The following is a 24,125-nucleotide window of genomic DNA, read 5'->3' on the forward strand; positions in this document are numbered from 1 at the left end:
TTTGGCAGACATAGTCTTTAACAAATTACTTTAACAAATGCACATAAAGTGCAGTATTAAAGTCTACTCGGAATGTATGTAAGTGGACAAGCGTAGCGAAAAAGATGATATAAAATATTTGGAGTTTCATTGTTCATAGCTCCAAGTATATTAATTTCAAAATGATTAATCGAAAATGCTCCACACTGGAGCATTTTTAATATAGCAACTTGAATATATGCACCCTGGAGCATATATTCTAGTTCATATGCATTTGTTTTACATTTAATAAATTAATTACAATTAGATATAAGAAAACTGATATAAGTCTCCAAAATAATTTTTTAAAATCTATTTTTAATCTGTTACATTTTATAAATTGTGTGCAATGTAATTTATACTTTTATGAGCATAAGTAATACTTAACACATTTTTCGCAGAAGTATTCAGAGCAAAAATTGAAGAAAGCTCAAATCAGTTTTATACTGTTCATAAAAGAACTTTTTTAAAATTTAACGTCATGTCATCGCTTCTTTTCGAAGTTCTTCGGGCGCTATATTACATTAGATGCAATGTTTAATCAACAGTTTTTACAACGGTAATTGGTAGCCTTAGTACATGTATGCATGTAAGCTTAATGCATGTTTATGCCATTTACTGTGTGAAATTGACAGGTCTATGTTATTTGGATACATGTGACAAAGACACTGCTTTAGGTTAGCTCGAGCTTTATTACTGATAAAATAAAGAAATGTGTATGCACTTGACAGAATTTGCGGCTACCAAATAAAATGAGCAATGATGTGAATGCATCATCAATTAAGATAAAAACCTCAATTATAGGCATGTAAGTTTACTGTTACATATAGCTTTATATTTTGCAAATACTACAAACTTCCAGCAATTTGAAATCTCGGGAATTTCAATTCTTCTACTTCGTGACATATTTTGTGATAAAAATAAATATTTTTTATGCTATTTTATGCTATTTTAAGCATTTGGCACTTTTGTCTTCTTGTTTTCTCATCTTTTGAACTTGGATCTTATATTTCACGTTAAAAAATATTTTTTCAATATCTTTAAAATTTAACATATGCAGATATATATTTGTATAACTTGCACTATACACTCAAGACAATACTTTTAGCTTCTTTTAAATATCGGATTGAATATTATTCTTCTAAAGCAGTATACATTTCTTCAAAGAAATAAATTCAATCTAATTTTCAAATATTGAGTTCACACATTTTCAAGTGACCTATTACTAAACCAATTTAAAAATATTTTGCTATGTTTCACATCCTACCAGCAATATTACATTTATTAAATTATGCACATTTTTAATTGCCTCTGAAAACAATATATCGGTAAACTTTGTTTTAAAACATAGCCTCTTATTTTAGTTATCACATCTAAACACTCATTTTCCATTCCAAATTAGCATCTAGATTTTTATAAATATATGTATAGTTCCAGAAAAATCCGCATATTTCTAACCTAGTTCTCATTACCACTTTTAGCTTCCCCAGCCACATTACATATTATCTTTGATTAGATGGAGAAATATGATCTTGTAATGCGCAGAAAAGACATGTGGTCTAGTAATTTAATTACCATTCAGTTTCGCCATTTTCTTTTTCTAGAAATAATATCAGGAACATTCTACTAACAAAAAGATAAGGAAGTAACCATTAGTAAACCTCTACTTTTTTATAACTAATGAGACTGCTGATTAAGTATGGCTACATCAAAGCAGATAGATGAAATCTTTGCTTAGTCTATCTGTTCTTAAGTAAATAGTGACTGATAAACGACTTCGTAGAAGCTCTTAGCCTTTCGAGTCGTATTTGTGTTTAAAAGGTCATTTAATATTAATCGATTTCCTATCCATGGCATTAAATTCTAATATCTTGCAGGAAGGAAAGAGTTTCACATTTTAGAGAAGTTTGTATGAAAGCGTTATTTATTCTGTGAACATTCTCTGGGATAAACGTTCCTCATTCTGTCCAAGATATTACTGATGTCTTCATGTTGGTATAACCATTTATTCCAGTCAGGTATATTTGGCATATATTTTATAATATATTAAATAGTGACAATTTCAGAAAAATGCCAAATTTATTGTAGTACCACTAGTTTAGCGAGTAAATGCATACTTATTTCCTCTGCATAGTTTTTCTAAAGAGAATGGTGCAATTCTGACTAGGAGATTGTGTTGAGTATAGGGGAAAAGCATTATTGAAAGGGATCTGACCAGCATTCCCCTTTGTTGAATCTAACTTGTATTTCGTAGGAAGCTGTACGTTTCTTTTAAGGACGGTGTCTGTAATGAAGTATGTAATATAATTAATATATGAAAATTATGATTAGTTTTGGGTTTTAAGAATAGTAGGAAAGCCACCTCAATGTGAAGCTCTTCTTGGTGCTGAATAAAATTGCACTGCATACTACGATGGAATTGAAAAGGACTAAAGAAATACTAATTCAGAAGTCAAACAACAAAAATCAGCGTTAATTTGCAAAATTTTCACAGGACTAGTTTCGATGGTTTTACCGAACCATCATCTTCAGCTGCAAAACCGCAAATGAACAAGATAGGAAATAATGTTTAGATAAGATAAGAAAGCCTGGACAAGAATAAGCAAGTGGCGCCATCTGTTGGCGAAACCAGAACTAAAACATAATTTCTCTAAAAGCCGAAGGCAAATTTGGATTGGAATTAGGATCGTTAACTAGAACAGAAAGATTTTTATGAATGTGAAATGCCTCTAGAAAATCCAGTTCTCCAATGGAAGATGTTTTTTGAATAATTTTGGCAGCAGAAAAATTGAAAGTGTGATTTTCGGACCAACAATGTTGAGCAACAGAAGACTTCTGTGTTTCCTTTTTTCTAACATATGCTTCATGTTCTTTGACACGAAATTTTAAGGCTCTCTTAGTTTGGCCAATGTAAATTAAACCGCACTGGCAAGGAATCCTATAAATACCCCAGGAATTCATATCCGGAATGGGGTCCTTGAGTATAGAAGTTGGAATTTTATTGATGGGAGAGTAAACAATCCGAAAGTTAAATTTCTGCAAAATATGTGCAACTTTATAGCTAATTGATGGAAAGAAGGGAATGACAACAGAATTTTTATAATCTCCTAAAATAAGAGTGTGGCTTTTGGTGTGTTGAGATGAGAATTTTTTAACTGCTTGATTAATAATGTTGGGTGAAAAGCCCCTGTCAATAGCTATTGCTTTTAAATAATTTAGTTCTTCATCAAGGGCCAGTTTGGAGGAGCAAACTTGAAGAGCACGGAAAACATAGGAATAAAATGAAGCTAACTTTTGTTTAGTCGGATGACATGATTTAAAGTGTGGTGGAAGGCAAACCGATGAAGGTTTACGGTAAACTGTAGTACTGAAGTTGGATGTGTTACGTGTGACCAGAATGTCGAGAAACGGAAGAGAATTGCAAGTCTCAAGTTCAAAAGTGAACTGAATAGCAGGATCAATAGAATTCATTGTTGAAAGAACTCTATTTAAATCATCTTTATTACCTTCAAACAGGGTAAAAGTATCGTCTACGTAGCGGAACCATGCCGGGAAGTTTAAAGTTTCAAACAATTTTGATTCATAATAATGCATGTAGATATCAGCCAGGATGGGACTGAGGGGGCTTCCCATGGCTAATCCCTCAGTTTGCTTGTAATATTTATTTTGGAAAACAAAATGTGTTTGTTTCAAACAGAGTTGAGTGAGAGAAATTAGCTCATCAATTTCGATGCAAGAGAAATGAAATTCGCGAAGTCTGGTTTCTAGACATCTTAATGCACCCTCCACTGGGACATTGGTGAATAATGATTTTACATCAAAAGAAACCATGAGTAAATTACGAGGAGAAATGTTTTTAACCTTTTTTACAAACTCTATTGAATTTTTTATGGTGTAAATGTTATTGTCTAATAGAGTGGAAAATCTAGAAACTAAATATTTAGCTAATGGATACGAGGCAGTACCTAAATTTGATACAATAGGGCGGAAAGGAATACCACTTTTATGAATTTTGGGAAGAGCATATAATCTGGCACAATTCGCAACAGATGGGATAAGCGAATGTTTTAAGTTGCTTGAAATGATTTGCGAAGATTTGATCGCAGTTTTTATTTTGGATAAGTCCGAAGGTGAAGGATCTTTAGGGATCGGATTATATGGTCCTTCGTTTAAGAGTTTAGTGACACCATCGATGTAAGTGTTCTTATCCATGACGACTATCTGGCCACCTTTGTCGGCCTTTGAAATGACAATATCCGGGTTAGAATGAATCTCGCGCATTGTAGCTCTTTCTCTCGCAGTTAGATTTGGTTTCAAAGGTTTATTATTGAATTTCACATTATGAGCGATAAGATGCCTAATCATTTCTTTCTGTGAATCTGAAACTTTACTGAACTTGAAAGCTTTTTCGATAGGAGCCAAAATCTTTGGAATCGAGGGTTTACAGGTTTGTGAGAAGTCTTGACTAAAGAAATGTTTTTCGGCTACTTGTGTGGAAAAGTTGCTTTTGTCACTGTTAATAATTTTGCAAAATCTGAGAATAGTATGACGTCGTTATTGGCTGCCATTTCGGCCCCATATTTGTCTTACAGACATCAATAATTTGAATCGTAAATTCCATATTATGCAATGCAGCTTTTAGCTAATATCAGTGTTTTAAATAATTAAATACTCGGAAGATACCACTAGGAAGTGGCTGCATATTGAGCTTCGAATCTCATCATTTCCGACCATCAAAATTAAACACCTTATGCTAATAATAAAGGCTGTTCATTAATTTTTCGTCACAAGAATACTTCGAGCTTGAATTTTTATCTCTTGATCTTACTCTAAAGAATAATATTGGATATATTATTTTTGGTCCAAACCCTCATATCTACATAGCAGTATTGTTAATAACTGTTGCTGACCTAAATTTTTAATTTCATTTTTTCTTCGCCTGCAGTGTTTGAGAAAAACAAGAATGGATGATGTGTTCAGAAGAAGTAGGCAAAAAGACAACAGACCACCCATACTAGTCCTGCTTTCTTCCGATTTAGCTGTTCGAATTCGTTCTCCTATCTTTGTCTTACGCTGCAACCTCTACTGAGGAAATTTATAGTTTTCCAGTAGATTTCGAAAATGACTATGTTTCTAATGTTCTTAAATTGGCTAAAACCTTTATTTTGAATTTATGCACTTTTGTCTTATAAGGACAAGTTGAAAGGTCTTTGCAAGTTATTCAGCGGAATATCACACAGTTTTTTTCTCTGACTATTCTGGAAAAAAGACTACTCTTTATAAATTAAATCTAACATCCTTTTTCAAACATTTGTAAATAATGCGCCGCTTGCTATGAAATTCTCTCACTCTATGGAACATTTCTTGACCTGAAACTATAGGAATAGAACTATTTTTCGATAAACTTGGAGTTTTCTAATTAATGGTCCACACACAACAGCCAACATCAAAATCAAAAGTAAATAAAATTACCTTTTTATTTGAAGCGCTGTTATTACAATAAATAGATTTAACACTCTCGCACAAAACGGCAAATAGGGTACGACAAGAATAAGATTATTGGCAGCGAGTTTGCTTGACACAAACAGCTGGTGCCGACTATTTGGACACTCGCGCTCAGACGGCTTACAGAGCTTAATAAAATTATAAAGCTTTACTTAAAACTGAAACGCTTGACATTTCGTGAAGCCTAGATTATATAACAGAATATGCCGGCTTTGAAGCAGTTGGTATAAGGGAATATTTTTAGGAAGATTGCAATAGCCAAAAAATCAGTCTAATCTTTTTTTTTAATTTCAAGAAAATATTTTAAATAAAAACAAATGAATTTTACGTTTCCCGTGACGTCTTCATCAGAAGTTTGGTGTCTCGAGAAATGCAAAAGAAAATCAGTTTGTTTTTCAACAGGACAACTTAAAATCCAAAAATTTAATTAATATTTAAGATTGGTTTGGTTTGGTTTATTTAAATATGGCAAAACACACTTGGGCTATCTTCCTAAGGGGAGGGATGCTTTCGTGGAGGACTTTCCAAGGGAACTGACTCGTATACACGTTACGCATAGGGAAAATCACGAAATCGCATGCAGCCAGCCCGTTCGCGGGATTCGAACCTCGGACAGAACTGTTTAGCGACTTTTCTCGCTTGGCCGCTGGTGGGCCCAATTAATATTTAACAAAATTTTAATTAGAAAAGAATGAAATTAAATTGTACATTAAAAGCCCGATCCCGACAGATCTGAAACGAAGAAAACACTTGGCATAAATTTGAAAATACAATAAATTATAAAAAAGTCAAAATTATGAAAAAGATTTACGATGAATAATTTTAAAACTTTTAAATTTTGAAATATGTTTATAAACAAAAATTTGAAAGATCGAAACTACAAGCAATATTTGATGGTAGAACGCACCCAACAATAAACCATGAAAACAAAATTTCGTATTGAAGTCATTAATTCATAAGTAAGAAAAATTACATAATTCTTAGTCAGCGCAAAATTTGAAAATCTTAAAACTTAAATAAAATTATTCTGCATAACTTTATAAAAAAACAGCTAGCTAAATTATGCTTGTCACTCTAAACTTACAGTTAAAGTGCTGATTTTCTTGAAAACTTTTCTAGAAAACCTTAAACATGTTAGGAGATGTAGAACGAATTTTTTAATTAAAATTGTATTAAACGCATTTTCAAATGTCTTACATGTTTATAATAATTTTAAATATTTTTTTTACTGTTGTTCCACTAATTAATAGGCTTCTTTCGATTTTAAGATCTCTGAAAGCCGGAATAGGTGAATTATATTTTCTTTAACATCTTAAACTTATTTCATCTTCCGGTTTCTTTAGTTATTCTACAATTAAAATTATTCTTTAATTATTCTTTAGTTAATTATTTTTCATCTATTCTTTAATCATTCTTCAATTATTCTTAAAACATTAGCTCAAAATGCAACTTCAGTAATATTTTTCTTCCTAACTTTGTAACAGCAACTTTCTTGGTATTGTTGGTATTCCTGGTTGAGAAGACACTGAGAAGCTAGTAAATTTGAAAAAAATTATCTTGCTGTTTTCTAAGTACAATAGTTTTAATTTATTAAGTTTTTTTCCATATGTTATATTGGAAACTGAATATTAAATATTTAGTTTGATTTAAGAAGCCACTAAATTCTCTACACAGTAAACAGATCCTTAAGGTTAAATTGTTTTTACGGAATTTTTCTTTTATTTCTTTTTTTGGTTTTTCTAGGTAAATTAATTAAAATTAAAAAAAAATATTCAAACTTTTATGGATTTTTAATTTATACATATACGAATTATATAAACTTTATTAATTAATATAAATTTTATAATTTATTAATTGTCTTTACAAAATCTTGTTTTCTTGAATTAAAATTAAATTTGTTAAAATTTTATTTCTTGTCAAGTATTTTTACGAATTATAACGTTTTGTATACAGGCAGATTTCACATTTAGAAATTTAAAAATTGTTCTTCCTAAAATACAAGAGTCCCTTAAATACAAGAGTCAGTTTTAAAATTTTCGATGTCTACGTAAAGACTTTTTGCTTTGCGAAGTGCGAACAGTTACTGAGTCACAATAATAGCAAGAAGCACAGTGTGTCACACTATAAACACTTGATTTTACTGCATTATTGGTGTAATTATTTATAAAAAAACAAAAAAAATTAAAGCGTATTTTTTACACAATCTCATAACTAAATTACACTCAAGTTCTTTCGACTATTAAGTATTCGAATCCATGTATGATTTAAAAAAAAACTCATGAAAAAAAAAAAAAAAAATTCGGGGAGGAAATTCTAAAGTGATGAAAGTTTTGTGTAGCAAAAAACGCAATTACTTCGCTAAAGACGTTCTTAACATCAAAATAAGAAACATCTTAAATTATAATGTAAATTTTTAAAAAATACATTAAAAACCTGCTCAATCATCAGCCTTAATATTTCCAACAAATTAATTGACAATTTTCTTTTCAACAGCTACTAAGCATTTAGTTATATTTACTTAATTTTTAATTTAGTTCAATCAGCTTTGAATATAAAAGTGATTTCTTAAATTGCAAATTGCTTTAATACAACATTATTATTAATAGCTTAGAGATAAATAATAAGCTTAAGATAAATAATAGATAATAAAATTTAAATTAACGTTTCTGCTTACCTTTTTATACTAACTTCAACTGAAAAATAACTAAATTTCCTCATTCAGTTAGTTAATATGATTTTACCAGACGTTTCTCACATTTAAGTACGATTCACTATTTAAGTAAATTCGAATAACTCGTTCTTTAAGTTCTAACAAAAATTCATTTCCATACAAAACACATGATATAAAAAATTTTAAAAAAACTAACATACCTGGATACCAAAATTTAGAATATATGCTTATAACTATCAGAAATATGATTATAAAAACAGTTAGTGAATTAGGCAATAAGGACAAAATACAGGCACATTTTTTTTTAAATAATATACGTTCTTTAGCCTTAGTACACAGAATCATCATAAAATACGGGTATAGGCTTTATGTTCTTAAATACTGATTTTAGACACCTACATCCAAATTTGAAATTTCTCAAAATAAGATGTAAAATTTTACAAAAGCGCTTTCAACTCTGGATGTGTAAGAGCTTTGTAAATACATAACGTAAATTTTTAAATTGCAATAATAAATAAAAATGTCTAGTTAGTGCAGCATTCATTGTAATTTCGTGTGGTATATGCAAAACATTCCAAGCTTTCACGAGAAATTCAAGGAAATATAAGAGAACGAGTTTACTCACTATTCTAATTATACTTTTACTAAATTTAAAGAGAAACTACATTTCTGCATTTGCGTGTACGTAGCACTTGTTTTATTTTTTAACTCAAGAAAACGTAATTAATATTGTGCCAACTGGACAACTGTTTTAGCTTCAGTGCTGAAACTGCTTTTGTAAAATTCTCAACCTTATTTTTAAAAACATTTTAAGTACGTAGCTAAGATTAATATATAACCACGAAAAGCTTGTAACTATATGACATAATTAAAAAAACATGATACTTATTTTTCCTCTCTGCCACAAAGGCTGTTTAACTACTCTGTTTTCTTCTTAGAAAATATCTTCCTTTTCTAGATTTTCAATAACAGCATCTTGATTTCTGTCTTCTGCTCACTGGAAAAAAGAATTATGTCCATTTGCTAGCATTTTTAAGAGGTATTTTTAAATTTCATAGCGTGAAGTTAAACATATGTGGAGTTTTCTCGTTAATTTTGCGCTCCTGTCAGCCAAAAGATTCATATTTAAAAATGTAACCTGTTCGGTTAGTTTATGTTCTCCTGCACGATTTCCGTGTAAAATTTTTAATTAAAAAAAAAGAGTCAAAGGACTCATGCGGAGTTTCGTAATTTCTCTGGCTTTTTGGAGTATTAAAATTATTCACATGAAAATTATATACGGTTTTGTATCATCTTTCCTAAACATTTCACATTTTCTCATGTGGTTATCAGCTGCGTTCAGCGCTAGCTGACGTCACAGTGTTTCGCCATCTGCTCCATAAAATTCAAATACCGTGTGGTATTTTCTGCTCTAATAGTAATAAGGAGTCATAAATCGTAGGAAATAACAACATAACATCTAGTCAACACTAAACATTTACACTTTGCTGCGTATGGAAAAAAATTTATTTTGATTTAAATAAGAATAACTTTTCTTAACACAGATCTGAGAAATTAATTTTGTTTTGAAATTTCTAATTTTGTCTTATCAATAGAAAATAAAAGATAGTAAATTGAAAAATGTATGAAAACTTTATTTAACTTTGCAGGCTGTCTTCTATGTAAGGCGATGGTGAAATCCAGTATTATGATGTTACAAGGCATTATTTTTTTCAAACACTTTCTTTTGAATGAAATGGTAAAAAACAATTAGAACACAAACCAGCATTGCATATTTTACAAATAGTTGTCGGTTTCCTAGAACTGAACTAAATTTTAATTAACAACGACTCTGATGTCCATCAGGCCTTTTTCCTATTACGTGATCATTTATCACTTTCAAGAAGTCCGGATTTCTCTGCTGCACACCTAATTTTTTGCCTTGGTATTTCTTCATCGGTATTGATAATACCAAACAGCTGCTGTTGAGCTGTATACTTTTGTTAACGTCCAGGACGCAACTAGTACAGTTTCAAAAGCATTTAGGAATAGTGGTCAATACCACTTTTTACCTTGTATAGAGGAAAAATATGTCTCCATATAGCTGTCAAACAGATCTACACTATCCTTACATTTATTAGTAGTAGTAATACATGTTGGAATATCGAATTGTCTTCCACCTTTGGCGTCAACCTTGTATCCTCAAAATTTGTAAGCATTGATACTACTCTATTATCGTTCCAGAAAACCGCTGCGGTTTCATTATTTGAATCGCATTTCTGCTGACCAGCTGTACCTCTATCCATTTTCTTCATTATTTTGATTCAGTGGACAGTTGGCCATTCTATTATCCCTTACAGTTCCAGTAACACAATCAATCATAGAATGACAAGAATCTTGAGAAAATATTTCTGAAGCACGTAAATATTTAGGCACTCGAACTTTACGGTCAGATTTTTGGGAACATATTTCATCATCTTTGTATTTCCCACTAAAATTTCCATAGTTCCTGCTGCGTTGTCGTCACAAATTGCTTGGCTGGGGGGGGATGCTGTCTTCAGTGCAGTCATCGTTTGTTTCTTCATTTTCACTGGCAGCATCTGGATCAAGTGGTATTATAACCATTTCCGGCTCAATATCTTGAATATCTTCATTATTTAATGTCATCAAACATTCCAAAGGTTATTCAGCTGTCAGAAATTTTCGACTCGTAAATAAAATATATCTTACAAAATAAACATTTACAAAAGTAAATTTCTTTCATACAAATAAAACGTGTGAAACGGCCTTCAGATCATAAATATAACTCTTTACATAAAGGAAGGCGAGAGAAGTAGTAGTAAACCGCATTTTACAGGGAGGTGTGAAACAGACCTAACCATTCACTCTAAAGGATTGTTATATTTTAGCATCATTATACTATATATATATAGAACGCTCTAAAAAGGAAGCCAAAGATGGGCTATACGATATGTTTTTTTCAGATTTTTTGTCATTAACATTAAAGAAGAGCTGTTTTATTTAAAATGAATCAACAGTTCGTTTTTTTTTTCTTCTTTCAAAGCGGGAAGTGCAAAAAAAATAATTTCTTTATATAGGACAGTGGTAAAATATGGTATTTTAAATAATATAAAAAAGCATTTGGGGTCTTTTTACTGACTTTATACTCCAGTAAAAGTTAGCCGAAAGTGTACTTCATTATATTGTGCATTATATTGTTGATTTCCAGTTAAATACTTCAAAATTCAATGGAAAAAATTATTCACACAGAAGTTAGTTTTAAAGTAGTTATTTTTATGAGGAGAGGAAAGCTTTCCACTGTTTTCCTTTCAAATATTCAAATAAAAGTTACAGTTTATGTTTGATTCTTCACGAACTGAATAGTAATATGTTTTATTATATATATATATATATATATATTGAAATTCAGTAAGGAAAAAGTTTAAGGAAATGGAAATGCCTTAATGACCATTTAGAGAGTTTGCATTCTTTAAACTCTGTTTTCTAAGTTTTCATTTTTTAGACAAATCCTAAAACATACATGGATATGGATTACATTATTTAATATTTTTACTACTTGGTTGTTATTTTATACTTAAGAGAAACAAGGTTGGGTTTTGCAAAATACAGTAAAGAAAAGTTATTCCAAATAAAAATGTAATTGAAATAATATTTTTTAGATATAAACGGGCCTTTTTTCTCAGAAACTTATTCTTTAGTTACAATATCGACCCTTAAAGTTATTACGATCATTCTAATAAATACAAGGAAACAATTGGGGTAAAAGTATTGAAAACTGTAGGAGAAAAGAGATATTTTAATAGTTAAATGTTTCTTTAAAACATATAAATAAAAAAAAATTACAAACAATTGTTTTCAACTTAAAATCACTTTGTCTAACAAAGGCGTTCAATAATATTCGTAAAAAGTAGATGAAAGTTCTTAAATTTAATAAAAAATCATTCAAAATTTACCATGTCATCTTAAAAGGTTTTCTAAATGTACAGCTGTAAATATGTACTGTATTTTTTCTATTAATACGCAGTTAAGCGAGATGCATAAATATCCAGAAATATCCAGAAAAAATATCCAGAAAAAATCAGTTAAATATCCAGAAATAATATTCTAATCCTTAAGCTTATATTTAAATGCAGATCGATCGCGCTTAAGTTGCAATCTTAAACTTTTCCATAACATCATGATATGAATTTTTAATGGCAGTTTTATTTTGGATGCAGGCCCACTAGTCCGAGTGGAGAAGAACGGTGAATTCTGGTTGTTCATACCTGATTCTTGTCTTAGTAATCGGACTGGTAGCATGTGAGTTATCGTGGCTTTCTCCATGAATATAATGAAACGAATTAAATTTCCCTTCGAATATCCTCTATGAAATTATCTTTCTTCTTAAGCAGACAGTTGTATTACGTATTCTTATTATCTACGACATTTTTCATTTTGTCTTATTCTTTTACAGCAGACAGCCCTTAATTTTTTGTACCATACAGCTTTTAATCTTTTATTGCATACAGCTATTAATCATTCGTAGCTTCAAATTAATATGTTGTTAATTTATATCATACGAAATATAATTTAGTTGTCTGAGATTTACAAGGCCAAATACATGTAGAATTAACTATGGCATTAAATACAATCCGAAGGCAAGCTTCGGACTCTCTGCGTCGAATATAAAACCTTAAACAATTACTTTCAAAATTCAGTTGTGAATTTCAGAAACTGAATGACAATACTAATACCTGCAATGCCTATAAACATTAATGCATTTCCACCTAATCTGATATCTGTAAGTGCATTCATAAATGTTTACAGACAGTCGCAGATGTTACAGATGCAGAATGCCCACGGTTATCATCCTATCACTTGAAATTCCAGTAGGTAATTTCCAAGATAATCATGCGTGTCCCCACCGCAATGACATGTTCGATGTCACTTTGATCTGTCATCTTGTTCACCATCGCTATCTGTTTCGCACACACAGCGACCCAATACATTTGCCAACCTACGTTGTGCATCGTAACAGCTGTTTCCTCGCTCCGAATAGTTCAATTCAGGAAATAATGCTTCTGTAGGGATAGAGATATGAGTACCTAATAAAATATTAGTCTTGTAATCAATTGTAGTGGGATAAAAATTCATTTAAAGCAAATTGCAGGCCAATTTGTAGTTCAATTTTTGAATGATATTAACATTCTTTTAAAAAGAGAAAGAAATAATAAAAACAAGAAAATTGTTGACCCATGAAGTTTAATTTAATATGGAATGAAATATTTCTTAAGCAAATTTGAATTTTACTATGCTAACTCAATACATAATGCTTGTGCATGCATGTACCGTACCAGAAAATAAGTGTTTTTTACACCAGAGAATTTTCTGTCGCAAAGGAATATATTTGTACTCTTTAACTGGTTATTGATTTAAGATTTTTTTCCATGTGATGGGCTGCTGATACCCTAAGTCAAAATCTCTCTTTTTTAAAGTGATTCCTAATTCTTATATGAATACTATTTATTTAAAAGAAAAATAAGTCGCGTCCGAATACTCTTTTATAAGAGGATTAATTGCTTAAACTGAGAAATGCAATTTTTTTGTATACTTAAGTAGTGATCTGAATTTGAGATGAATTCTTTTACCATCAAGAGTATCGAAAATGAAGAATTATTTATTCATTGGAATTCTGTCGTGTACTGGATCATATTCTAAAGAAACAGAAAGCGTTTATTCAGTTTGGGCAATGTTTATTGCATCAGTAATAAAAATGCAGAATTAAATTAGCGAGTTCTTGGTCACAACATCCATATTCTTGTTATGTTATAGTATGTAGATAAAAATTTTTAATTAATTTAAAATCTAGATTTAGGAATGACAAAACTATTAATTTGTATGCATACAAACTCAGCTATGTTAAATATTTATTAGCAATCCTGATCAGTTTCAAAAAAGAATGCTTTATTATATTTTTATTAATTTTACAAATATAAAAAACAAATAAAATAACAGATTCTAATTGTCGAAAAGTTCGATTTTATTAATGTGATGGCTGCACTTGATTTATTGATGCAATCTCATGATTACTTTTCATAAAATTGCTTAAGTTGATTCTTAAATCACATCGTTCATAAATATTAAGCCTGTTTCTTGTTTTCCATTATAATATATTTCTCCCGTCTTCTAAGCATGCCTTCATGGTGTTGCGGTCAGCACGTTCGAGGCGTATTCCAGAGATCCGTGGTTCGAGTCCCGACGAGGGCAATGCTCATTTTTCATCTTTCCTGCTTCCAAAAATATTTAATGTCTCTACAGTGGCACCCGAACTAAAAGGGGGTAAATGATGGTTCTTCACCATTTGGAGACCGGATCCCCTAAACCCCAGTCGCCCTTTAGAAGGGGGAGTATATAAGGTATTTATCCCGTCTTCTTAGCATACCTTCGTGGCGTAGTGGTCAGTACGCTCAATGCGTATTCGAGAGGTCCGTGGTTCAAGTCCCGGCTAGGGCATTGCATATTTTTTCATCTTTCCAGCCTCCAAAAAATGCCAAATGTCTCTACACCATAATAAATTATTGACCTAATTAAAGCTTTCTTCAGCGAAGTAAGAAAAGGGAAAAGTCAACAATGTTGGTAAAGAGGCAACTTTTGTTTTGGTATATTTCTCTTGAATGTATTTTAAATTCCACAACTGTATTCTTATGTTTTTGTAACCAATGAGATCTATATTGCGCAGACCAGTTGCCAATGTGTATTTGGCTATCGCCAATCACACATTCGACACCTTGGTCATCATCGACCTAGAAGAGGTGAATACCGACACCGTTGGGAGCCACTGGTCTAGAAGATGCACTTTAAAAAAATTAATGAATTAAAATAAATAAATATAGGTAAGAATATATATATATAAAATATTGAAATTAAAGAAAATAAATATCGGTAAGAATATAAGAATTAAAGTAAGTAAATATAAGTAAGAATATGTATATTATTACAGAAATGTTTTAGAACAAAAGTATTCAAAATCCCCAATCCAAAAATATCCAAAATCACAAAATGCTGCTGAAATATTAATTAATTATAGACAAAAAGTAATAAATCTAGAACCCAAACAACAAACACATGAAATAAATGAAATATTAAACCAGTACAATCCCTAAATCCCCCAATAAAAATGTAAAAGAAACCTGTCAACCAAGTGTATTTAAACCAAAAGAAATTAGTAAAGCGAAGGAAATACAAAAATGTATAAAAAAGAAAAGTAAGAGCAACATAAAAAAAAATCTAGTTCATTGTTATCAAGATCAGGTCGATCAGATCTCAATTCAGCCAACTGCCTGGGAAAGCCACTGTGTTTCTGTTCACCCAGAATTAGCTGATGCCCATTTTAAATCATTTAATCTGTACAGTTCATCCGAAAATTTTGAGCGGCTCTTATACACAGCAGGACTCCAATCAATAATACATAAAAACAAATTTAAATGAAATAACTGTAGCAAAATCAATTTGCCTAATAAAATAAAATGTAATATATATACATACATATATATATATATATATATATAATTACAAATATTAAAATTGAAAATTTAATAGAGAGACTTTATTAAAGTAGAGAATTCAAGCAATATTTAAACAAAGAAGGTGAAAAAAATGTTTGAACTTAAGTGTTTTCAAAACAAAGGAAACTGCAGAAAGAGATGGCTATGGCTGCCTATTTGGTGCGATCGCGATACAAATTGGTGATAGTAAATTTTAAATCTCCTAAAAGGTGAATTTACAGTAAGATTGTTTTAAAAAAGTTATTATTTTTAAATTGGAAAGTATTAAAGTAATGCAAGAAAGAAAATGCAAATGTTAGAAAAGAATAAAATTTTCACGTCACGGGCCTATAATAACGACTTATACTAGAGTGGGCCCTCAGTTAAGAAAAGTATAGTCGAGAAAAATTATACAGTAAGAACATATATGTAAATAAAACTTTAAATCTTTTAAATTTATCCTTCTTTACTCTTCTTATATTTGAGACTTCGGATAAAAAATTAATCACCTTAAACAATTTACAGGGTGTAGACCACTCCAGCTTTTTTAAATTGACTGTTTACGAAGTTAATTTGAATTTCATTTTTAGTGAAATTTTAGTAAGACGAAGTGTTTCTTGTTTCTGCTGTTCAATTTCGGTGCATAATACGGCCAATTTTTTTAAAATTGTATCCGCAATAACGTTTTTAGAGATGTTCGTACTCCAATTTATAAACTCAATTGTAAAAAAAATTAATTATCTTCTTTTATCAAATCTTTTACTGCATTTAGATTACAAATACTTATATTCAGGTAATCTATAATTAATTGATTCTAATTAGTCTTTTTTAGTTTAAAGCAGCTGGGATAGATATTTCAAAAAGATTATTGTTGTTGAATGCAACTATGTGAGCTATTGTCCTGAATGTATAAGTGAATTTATTGAAATGATCTTCTGGGAGTGGGTTTAGAAACTTGTACTCTTTAGTAAATAAATAAAGGTTATACAAGTGTTTCGAGTAAGAACTTCCCATTGTAATACCATTAGCTTGCAGGTAAAGATTGTTAATACGTTTGATAAGTTACTGAAAAGCGAGAAATAGAGATATGCTTTCTATTTTTTGTAAATTCAGTATTGTAAGCAATTCAGGAAAAAATTTTTAAGTTCTAGAAGACTTTCATAGATTTCTTTAAGTGGAAGAGGTGTTTAGAGATTTTAAGTTAAGTCATAGGAAGTCATTATTTACGTCATGCAGTTGATATTTTAAGCCTTTAGATCTTTAAATTTTTCAGTTATTTGAAAGTTATTGTTAATAATTCAACAGTAATGTTTTTCAGCGTTGGCATTTTCAAAAATAATAGTTCATACTGATTTAATCAGATTAGCAAATATATTAACAAAATTCTTAAATGTTGTTATTACTTATATGGCTTTATTGGAAAGATCAATCCAAACATACCAAACAATTCAAGTATGACACAAGAACAATGATATATAATAAAAAAGATAAACATTCAAAGTAAGAATTAAAATAAATGAACATGGTAACAAAAGTAAAAAGTTAAAAACTTAAACAACGGGGAAAGAAACATAAACAATGTAGCCTTTTTACAAGGAGTTCATGAAAGCTCTGGTATTCCAGTATACTTAATACCTCACCATGTTTCTGAGACCCTTTATCTAGTTCTGGACATAAAAAAGATGTCTATTCTTAAATTTTCTAATACTATTTACAATAATTCTAAACCTGACAGGATTTTTATGAAATTAATTTCATATAAATTGGCAAAAAGTCAGTAAAAGGTGCAAAAAGAGAAATTTTCCATTCTTTTGTAAAATGCGTTAATTTTGCTGATAGTTGATTTTTCTTTATTTTTGAAAATGCAGTAGGTTGCAGAACTATGGAGTTCCATTCTAATAAGAGAATTACAGAACTTTTTTCATAAAATACTAAAACTGTTGCTTGCTTTAACGATTTTGGTAATTGTAAACTGGTTTTCAGTAGCATAATCTTCTGAAATAAATCTTTCCAATCTTTAATTCTTTTAAATCCTTGAACTTCATTTATCTCCGTTTTGCTTTTGATCAATTATTTCCTTTCTGAATTTATTAAAAAGATGAGTTGGTTAACTTAGAAGAGTACTTGCTTTTAATATGAAGTTGTCAATATCTGCTAGCTTCCAAACGATTGGATTTAGAAACGTTTTTACTTCTTTAAATTTTGTACCTTTTTTTCATGAGTTGCTTTAATTCTTGATCCTATACTTATGTACAGACTTTCTGTAATTATATAATTATGTTGTTCATCAACCTATGGTAGAAATTTCTCTTAACTACAATATCAAGTGGGTGTGGTGTTTGCATAAAAATCTTCTTCATGGTGGTTATTAATGTAATTGCTTAGTTTTGTTTTGTGTGTGCTGTATTTAAAGCAGACTTTTGTATCCGAATCAACAGCGCTGGAAACAAGAGTGTTTAAACAACGCTGGAAATTTTTGTTGAGCTTGCTGAAAGATCTTACGCAGGTTGAGATCATCAAAACATTTATGAAGAAAGTTGATAGTACAGAAAATACTTTTGAATGAATTATGAATGAAATACAGTTAAATTTTGATTTAATAAAATCTAGTACTAAATCTTTGGTAATGTTACTTCCTTTAAACCTATTAGGCAACCATAGGTGTCTCTTTCCTCAGTTTCCTTTGTTCTGCAATCAGTAGGTTCCAATATTTTTTTAACTCTTTAATTCTAGTAAATTTTCAATTTTAATATGTGTAATTATGTACATATGTTACTTTTTGCTTTATTAAGGAAACTGATTTTGTTACAGTGATTTCATTTAAATATGCTATGTATTATTGATAGGAAGACTGTTGTGTAGAAGAAGCGCTCTAAGTTTTTCGAATGAATTGTAATGCTTAAATAATTTTAAATGGTTCATCAGTTAGTTTTGGGTGAACAGAAACACAATAGTTTTTCTAGGAAGGTGGCTCAGTTGAAATCTGATCGACCCCCTGTTGATAGCTGTTAAATCAGATTTTGATTCTATTCCTCTTCCTTTTCTTTTTTGTATTTCTTTTGTTGTACGGGTTTCTTCTGGTTTAAATAAACTGAACTGATAGGGTCTTTATACGTTTTTTTTTTACATTTTTATTGAGAAATTTAGTGATTATTTAAGCAATTTTTTTTTTTTTTTTTTTTTTTTTTTTTTTTTTTTTTTTACGCGGGAGACTTAAAGTGCTACCGTTACACAACGAAGGCATGCTGGAATGAGGGGAAAATACCAATTATAATCCCCCCCTTTCAAAGTCTTAAAGGCAGGTCTTAGCTAACCCAATCGCCAAATCCTGCTCATGATGAATTATGATCTACCATCTTTTAGTTCGTGCGCCACCATGGAGTCATTAGTATTCTTGAAGCAGGAGACATGAAAAAGGAGCAATGCCCTCGCCGGGACACGAACCTGGACCTCTCGAATACGCGCTGAGTGTGCTACCGTTACACCACGAAGGCATGCTGGAAGGAGAGAGAAACTACCTTATAAATTAATTAATATAACAACAACATTTTGTGCGGGAATGATTTGGGATATTTTTGTAAAAAACTTTCTGCAGTACTATTCTACAATTTTATGTAATATATTATAAATTCCTGATATATATATATATAATACATTATATAATATAGAGATACTATATATAGAGAGAGAGCATTATATAAACATGCGTAAATTATATATACATAAGTTATATAAATGGTGTCCGCCGATAACATCGCGGCAAAAACATCGCGAACGAAAACGTCGCGGAGAAAACAACGCAAGGCGAAAACGTCGTGCTACAAAACATCGTGGGAGAAAACATCGCAAAGAGAAAACATCGCAGTTCTAAAACATCGTGCTACAAAACATCGTCGTCGAAAATAAAGCGGTCCAAAAACTTCGCAGTTTAAAAACATCGTCATCGAAAATATCGTGGTAAAAAATAAAGTATCTACAAATCATCGCATGATGATAACTTCGCAGACATGCTTTTTTCAGGTTTTAATTATTGTAAATGGATATTTCCATAATGATTTGTGAGCGCAGTATGTAAAGAAGGATCATTTTTATTTTCACATATTTTATTAACTAATAATTGTTTGCTGAAAAAGTAAGAAGGAAACTTAAGCATAAAAAATTAAATGCAAATTATAGATTATACTTTTCATGAAAAATTACCAGTAAAAACTTTATAAAAATGATTTATTAATGGCCTTTGTTAGTTAACTATGTCGGTTTAAAATTCTATTAAGTGCTATAAGTTGCATTAATTTTCTATGCTTAAGTTTCATTCTTATTTTCTCAGCAAAAATTTATTATTTAATAAAAAGTATGAAAGTAAAAATTATCCTTCTTTCCATCTTGCGATCACAAATCAATATGGGAATGTCCATTTACAGTTATTAAAGCCTGAAAGAAGCATGTCTGCGATTTTATCGTCATGCGATGATTTGTAGATACTTTATTTTTTACCACGATATTTTCGACGACGATGTTTTTAAACTGCGAAGTTTTTGAACCGCTTTATTTTCGACGACGATGTTTTGTACCACGATGTTTTAGAACTGCGATGTTTTCTCGTTGCGATGTTTTCTCCCACGATGTTTTGTAGCACGACGTTTTTGCCTTGCGTTGTTTTCTCCGCGACGTTTTCGTCCGCGATGTTTTTGCCACGATGTTTTCGGCTCTAACCATATAAATATATATATGTATTTAACAAACATTCTCTATTTGTAAAAAGCAAATTTAAATTTAATTAATTTTTTAATGAAATTAAATTACAAATAAATGATTAATTATTGCTGCGAACTAATCTGCAATATCATTTAAGAGGTGTTGGAACCCCAAAATCTTCAAAAAATTGTGATTTCAGATTTTTGCATTTTCAAATTCTCTACATTTTTATCTTTCCAAAAATACCATTCTTTAATCTCTATGAAAGTTAAAACTGTAAAAAGATCTAGTTTTAATTTGTCATCTACTGCTTTAATCAATGAGGATTTTTACATAAAAACGCGTTTTTCTCCCAACGTAATTTTTTTATACCCGATGTACCTTTTCTCAGGAACTACTGCTCACAGGTATCTAAACTTTTTATGGCTTATTTATTAGGTTCCTTAATATTTACTGAAATGAGCTTTTTGTAATAAACTTAGAAAAAAATTGTTTTTAATTTTTTTGTGTGAGAAAAGTGCTAAATTTTACTATGCCTAACAAAATATTCTGTAATTTACTCTAAAATTCAAAATGTTTCAAAAGCTCATTTCAGTATAATCAGATAGGTATACTTTAATTACAGAAAAAAATTCAAGCTTGTATCTACAGCAGAGTTTGAGAAAAGGTACATCGAAAATGGCCAAGTTAACATTGTCGGTATAGGGGTTTCTGATACCCCTTAAATTCTGAGACCATATGTAAATGAAGGGCAAGTATCAAAATATATGAATAAACATATAATTCCAATAAATCTTTTATTCCTAAGAATTTATAAAAATGCATAAGTGAATAATTGTTGAGCAGGCAGGAGACAGATTTATCAATGTCAATTTATTATTCCTTTGAAACAATATTTATATGTATTTATATATAAACTTAAAGCATTTAAATTGAAAAGTAAATTGGAGTAAAAGCAAGCCAATTCCTTAACAATATTAATAACTGCAACCGTGTATAAGAGGTTTAACACAATATCTAAACAAATCGAAATTAAAATAATAATTCATAGTAGTACTAATTCGATAAACAAAAAAGCAAAAGACGCTGTGTGATACAGAATCCGTAACCATTACAAAGATGGTAATATGGACCAGAATAAAATTATAAAGTTGTAACTTGTGTCTGCTTAATGGTTTGCGAATTCTTTTGCACAGAAATTCATAATATGACAAATATTGTTCCTTGCGTCTCTTTTTTTAACTATCTCTTCTTTCCATGCATTCTAGTTGTGAACGTTAGATTAGTTTAGGTGATGTGTTGAAGTGAGGCCACAGTGGAATAAAAAGTGATGAAGGCGGTTGAAGGGTCTGCTTCGAACCTCTTCCCCTACTACAGCCACTCGAAGTGTCTTTCGACTCACATTGTATTTTTAGTGTCCCGTTGCCACACAGCCACTGCACCTCTATAAACATCCATGCTTTCTTCGGGATTCAATTCCGATCACATCGGTAGAGCAGCTACCGTCACTAACCACTAAACCAACTGGGCAGCCAGCTTTACCTCAAGAAGGATCATTTGACACAGGGTCTTCATCCATAACTCCAAAAGTAAATGAGTTATGTAGGTCATGACTAGATTTAAAGGAACGGCCGATGACCCAGTGAAACGTTGAAATAGATAAGGCCGATATGAGGCCACCTGATACGTTAAAGCAGGCAAGACAACGATGATACGCTTCGGGCTTCTACTTGCTGAACCCTATGAGTAGCTGGTCTTGAGCTTCACTTTAAATAAGTTTTCATAACGGGGTTTTTTTCAGTTTCAAGCAAAATGCAGAAAAAATGCATATTTTTGGCATTTAAAATAAGTTACCGTATTTGACGGCATATAAGACGCACCCTTATTTAGACGGCCACACACAAGGAAAAAAAGTTTCAATAGCGTGGTTTCTTTTAATTCTCACGTTTCATAAAAGCCAAATAAACAACCATTGAATGAAATTACCTTCACGTATTAGACTGTGTCTTTCACGTATAAGACGCAGGTAACTTTTTTTAGACCAAATTTAGGAAAAAAAGTGCGTCTTATATGCTGTCAAATACGGTATTTTATTGACTGAAAAAAACTTGAAAACATTTTGCTGCACTTTTTGAAAGACATATTTTCTGTTGCCAAAGTACATAGAGGAAAAATTCTACATTAATTTTCAAAATATACTAACAAGCAGTTTTTGTATTTTTCTTCTAATATGACACCTTTCTTTCAGGGCTTCTAAAGCTTCAACAAATATTCCACTTAACATCAGAGAAAAATAAATTAGAGATGAGAGTTGTAAGAAGAATAAGTAATTCTACGGATGCCAGTGATTTTTTAAGAAAGTTAGAAGAACAAGATAGGCGTGGCTTGAAGTATGTAATTCTTGACTGTGAACCAGAAGTCGCGAAGTCTATTGTCAGTCTACATATTCAGGATACGTACATGAACAGACGAAATTATCATTTCTTAATAACGAGTCTGGTAAGTATATAATTTCAGAATTGTAACAACATGAATTTTCATTTAATGAACTTAAAGGCTCTAGAATAGCATTAAATCACTTAAAAACAAATATGGATTCATGAGGGGAAAAACTGTATAAATGGGTATAATAATTAGTTAATTTTATTTGGTTTACAGGAATTTAGTTTAAATGAGTAGCATATATTGTTATATAACTGCTGTGGAAAGAATATTAGATCTTTATAATACTAACGGTAGAAATAAAGGTGAACTTAAAGAAGGAGTTTGCTGCTCTTATAGGTAAATCAAAATCATTGATGGCATTTTTCGAAAGATCTGCATTTTAAAACATTTCTGGTTTTCTGGTTTTCTGGTTATTGTGTGTGTCTATTTCTTCCATAATTCCATGTATTAAATCCTAGTCAAAGACAACTTTAAAATTCTATCCTACGGAATAAGAAATTAATAAAGACGTAAAGACGTAACTTCTAGTAATCAGATGTTAACGCTGTAGCTTTTAACATCTGATTACTAGAAGGCTTGCAGGTGATTATTGTCTACAAAAATACGTAATATGCTGCATTGAGGAATGATTTTATTACTATAGATAATGGAGAAATTGTGTATAAAAATAGGTGCATTATAAATCACATGAATTCGGAACATTATAAATTATTGTATACTCCGATATTATTTTTAAAATATAATATTGAGATGTAACTTATTATGAAGCATTCCTATTATTCTTAAATAGTTCATTTAGTTAAGCAATATGCAGCTTTAATTTTAAAACTAAAGGTCTTATGTCGAATAGCCATCCTTATGAGAACTGTAAATTTGGCAGGAAGCCTGACTTATGAAATAAGAATTTTATGCCTTTTGAATAGGAACATTTCTCAGGTTGTGTGGTTAATAAATAAACTCATTTGTGTTGCAAACTAACGTAAAGGAAATTAGAAAATTTAAAGCATAATACATAGATGATACTAACGCTGTTACTAAAACACTCCTTCGGGAGTGTATACGTGTTCAGTTTCTGTGTTTTGAGTGATGAATAAAAATATATTAAAGGACCACACAAAATATCTCGCTATGTTTTTCATATTTTCAGTCTTAATTGACTGTATGAGATATATACTAGCGAATTCATCTAGTAGATAAATGGTCAGACGCTGAAACCTTCTAAACGATAAATTGCTTTTGCCACCTGCTTCGCAGATACTTTTTCTCAC

General features: G+C 30.6%; 1 protein-coding gene across 1 annotated transcript in view; it reads left to right on the plus strand.

Moving 5' to 3' along the window:
* Positions 1-24,125, plus strand: part of LOC118189294 (glutamate receptor 1-like) — a 235,585-nt gene that overhangs the window by 148,858 nt on the left and 62,602 nt on the right. The window contains exon 4 of the mRNA XM_085808327.1: positions 22,661-22,911. Within this exon, the coding sequence (XP_085664453.1) occupies positions 22,661-22,911 (251 nt within the window). The remainder of the gene's footprint in view (positions 1-22,660; positions 22,912-24,125) is intronic.

This window comes from Stegodyphus dumicola, chromosome X1 (genome assembly GCF_044657685.1).
Source record: "Stegodyphus dumicola isolate Sdum_Otavi_A_Nest chromosome X1, ASM4465768v1".
NCBI classification, from domain to species: domain Eukaryota; kingdom Metazoa; phylum Arthropoda; class Arachnida; order Araneae; family Eresidae; genus Stegodyphus; species Stegodyphus dumicola.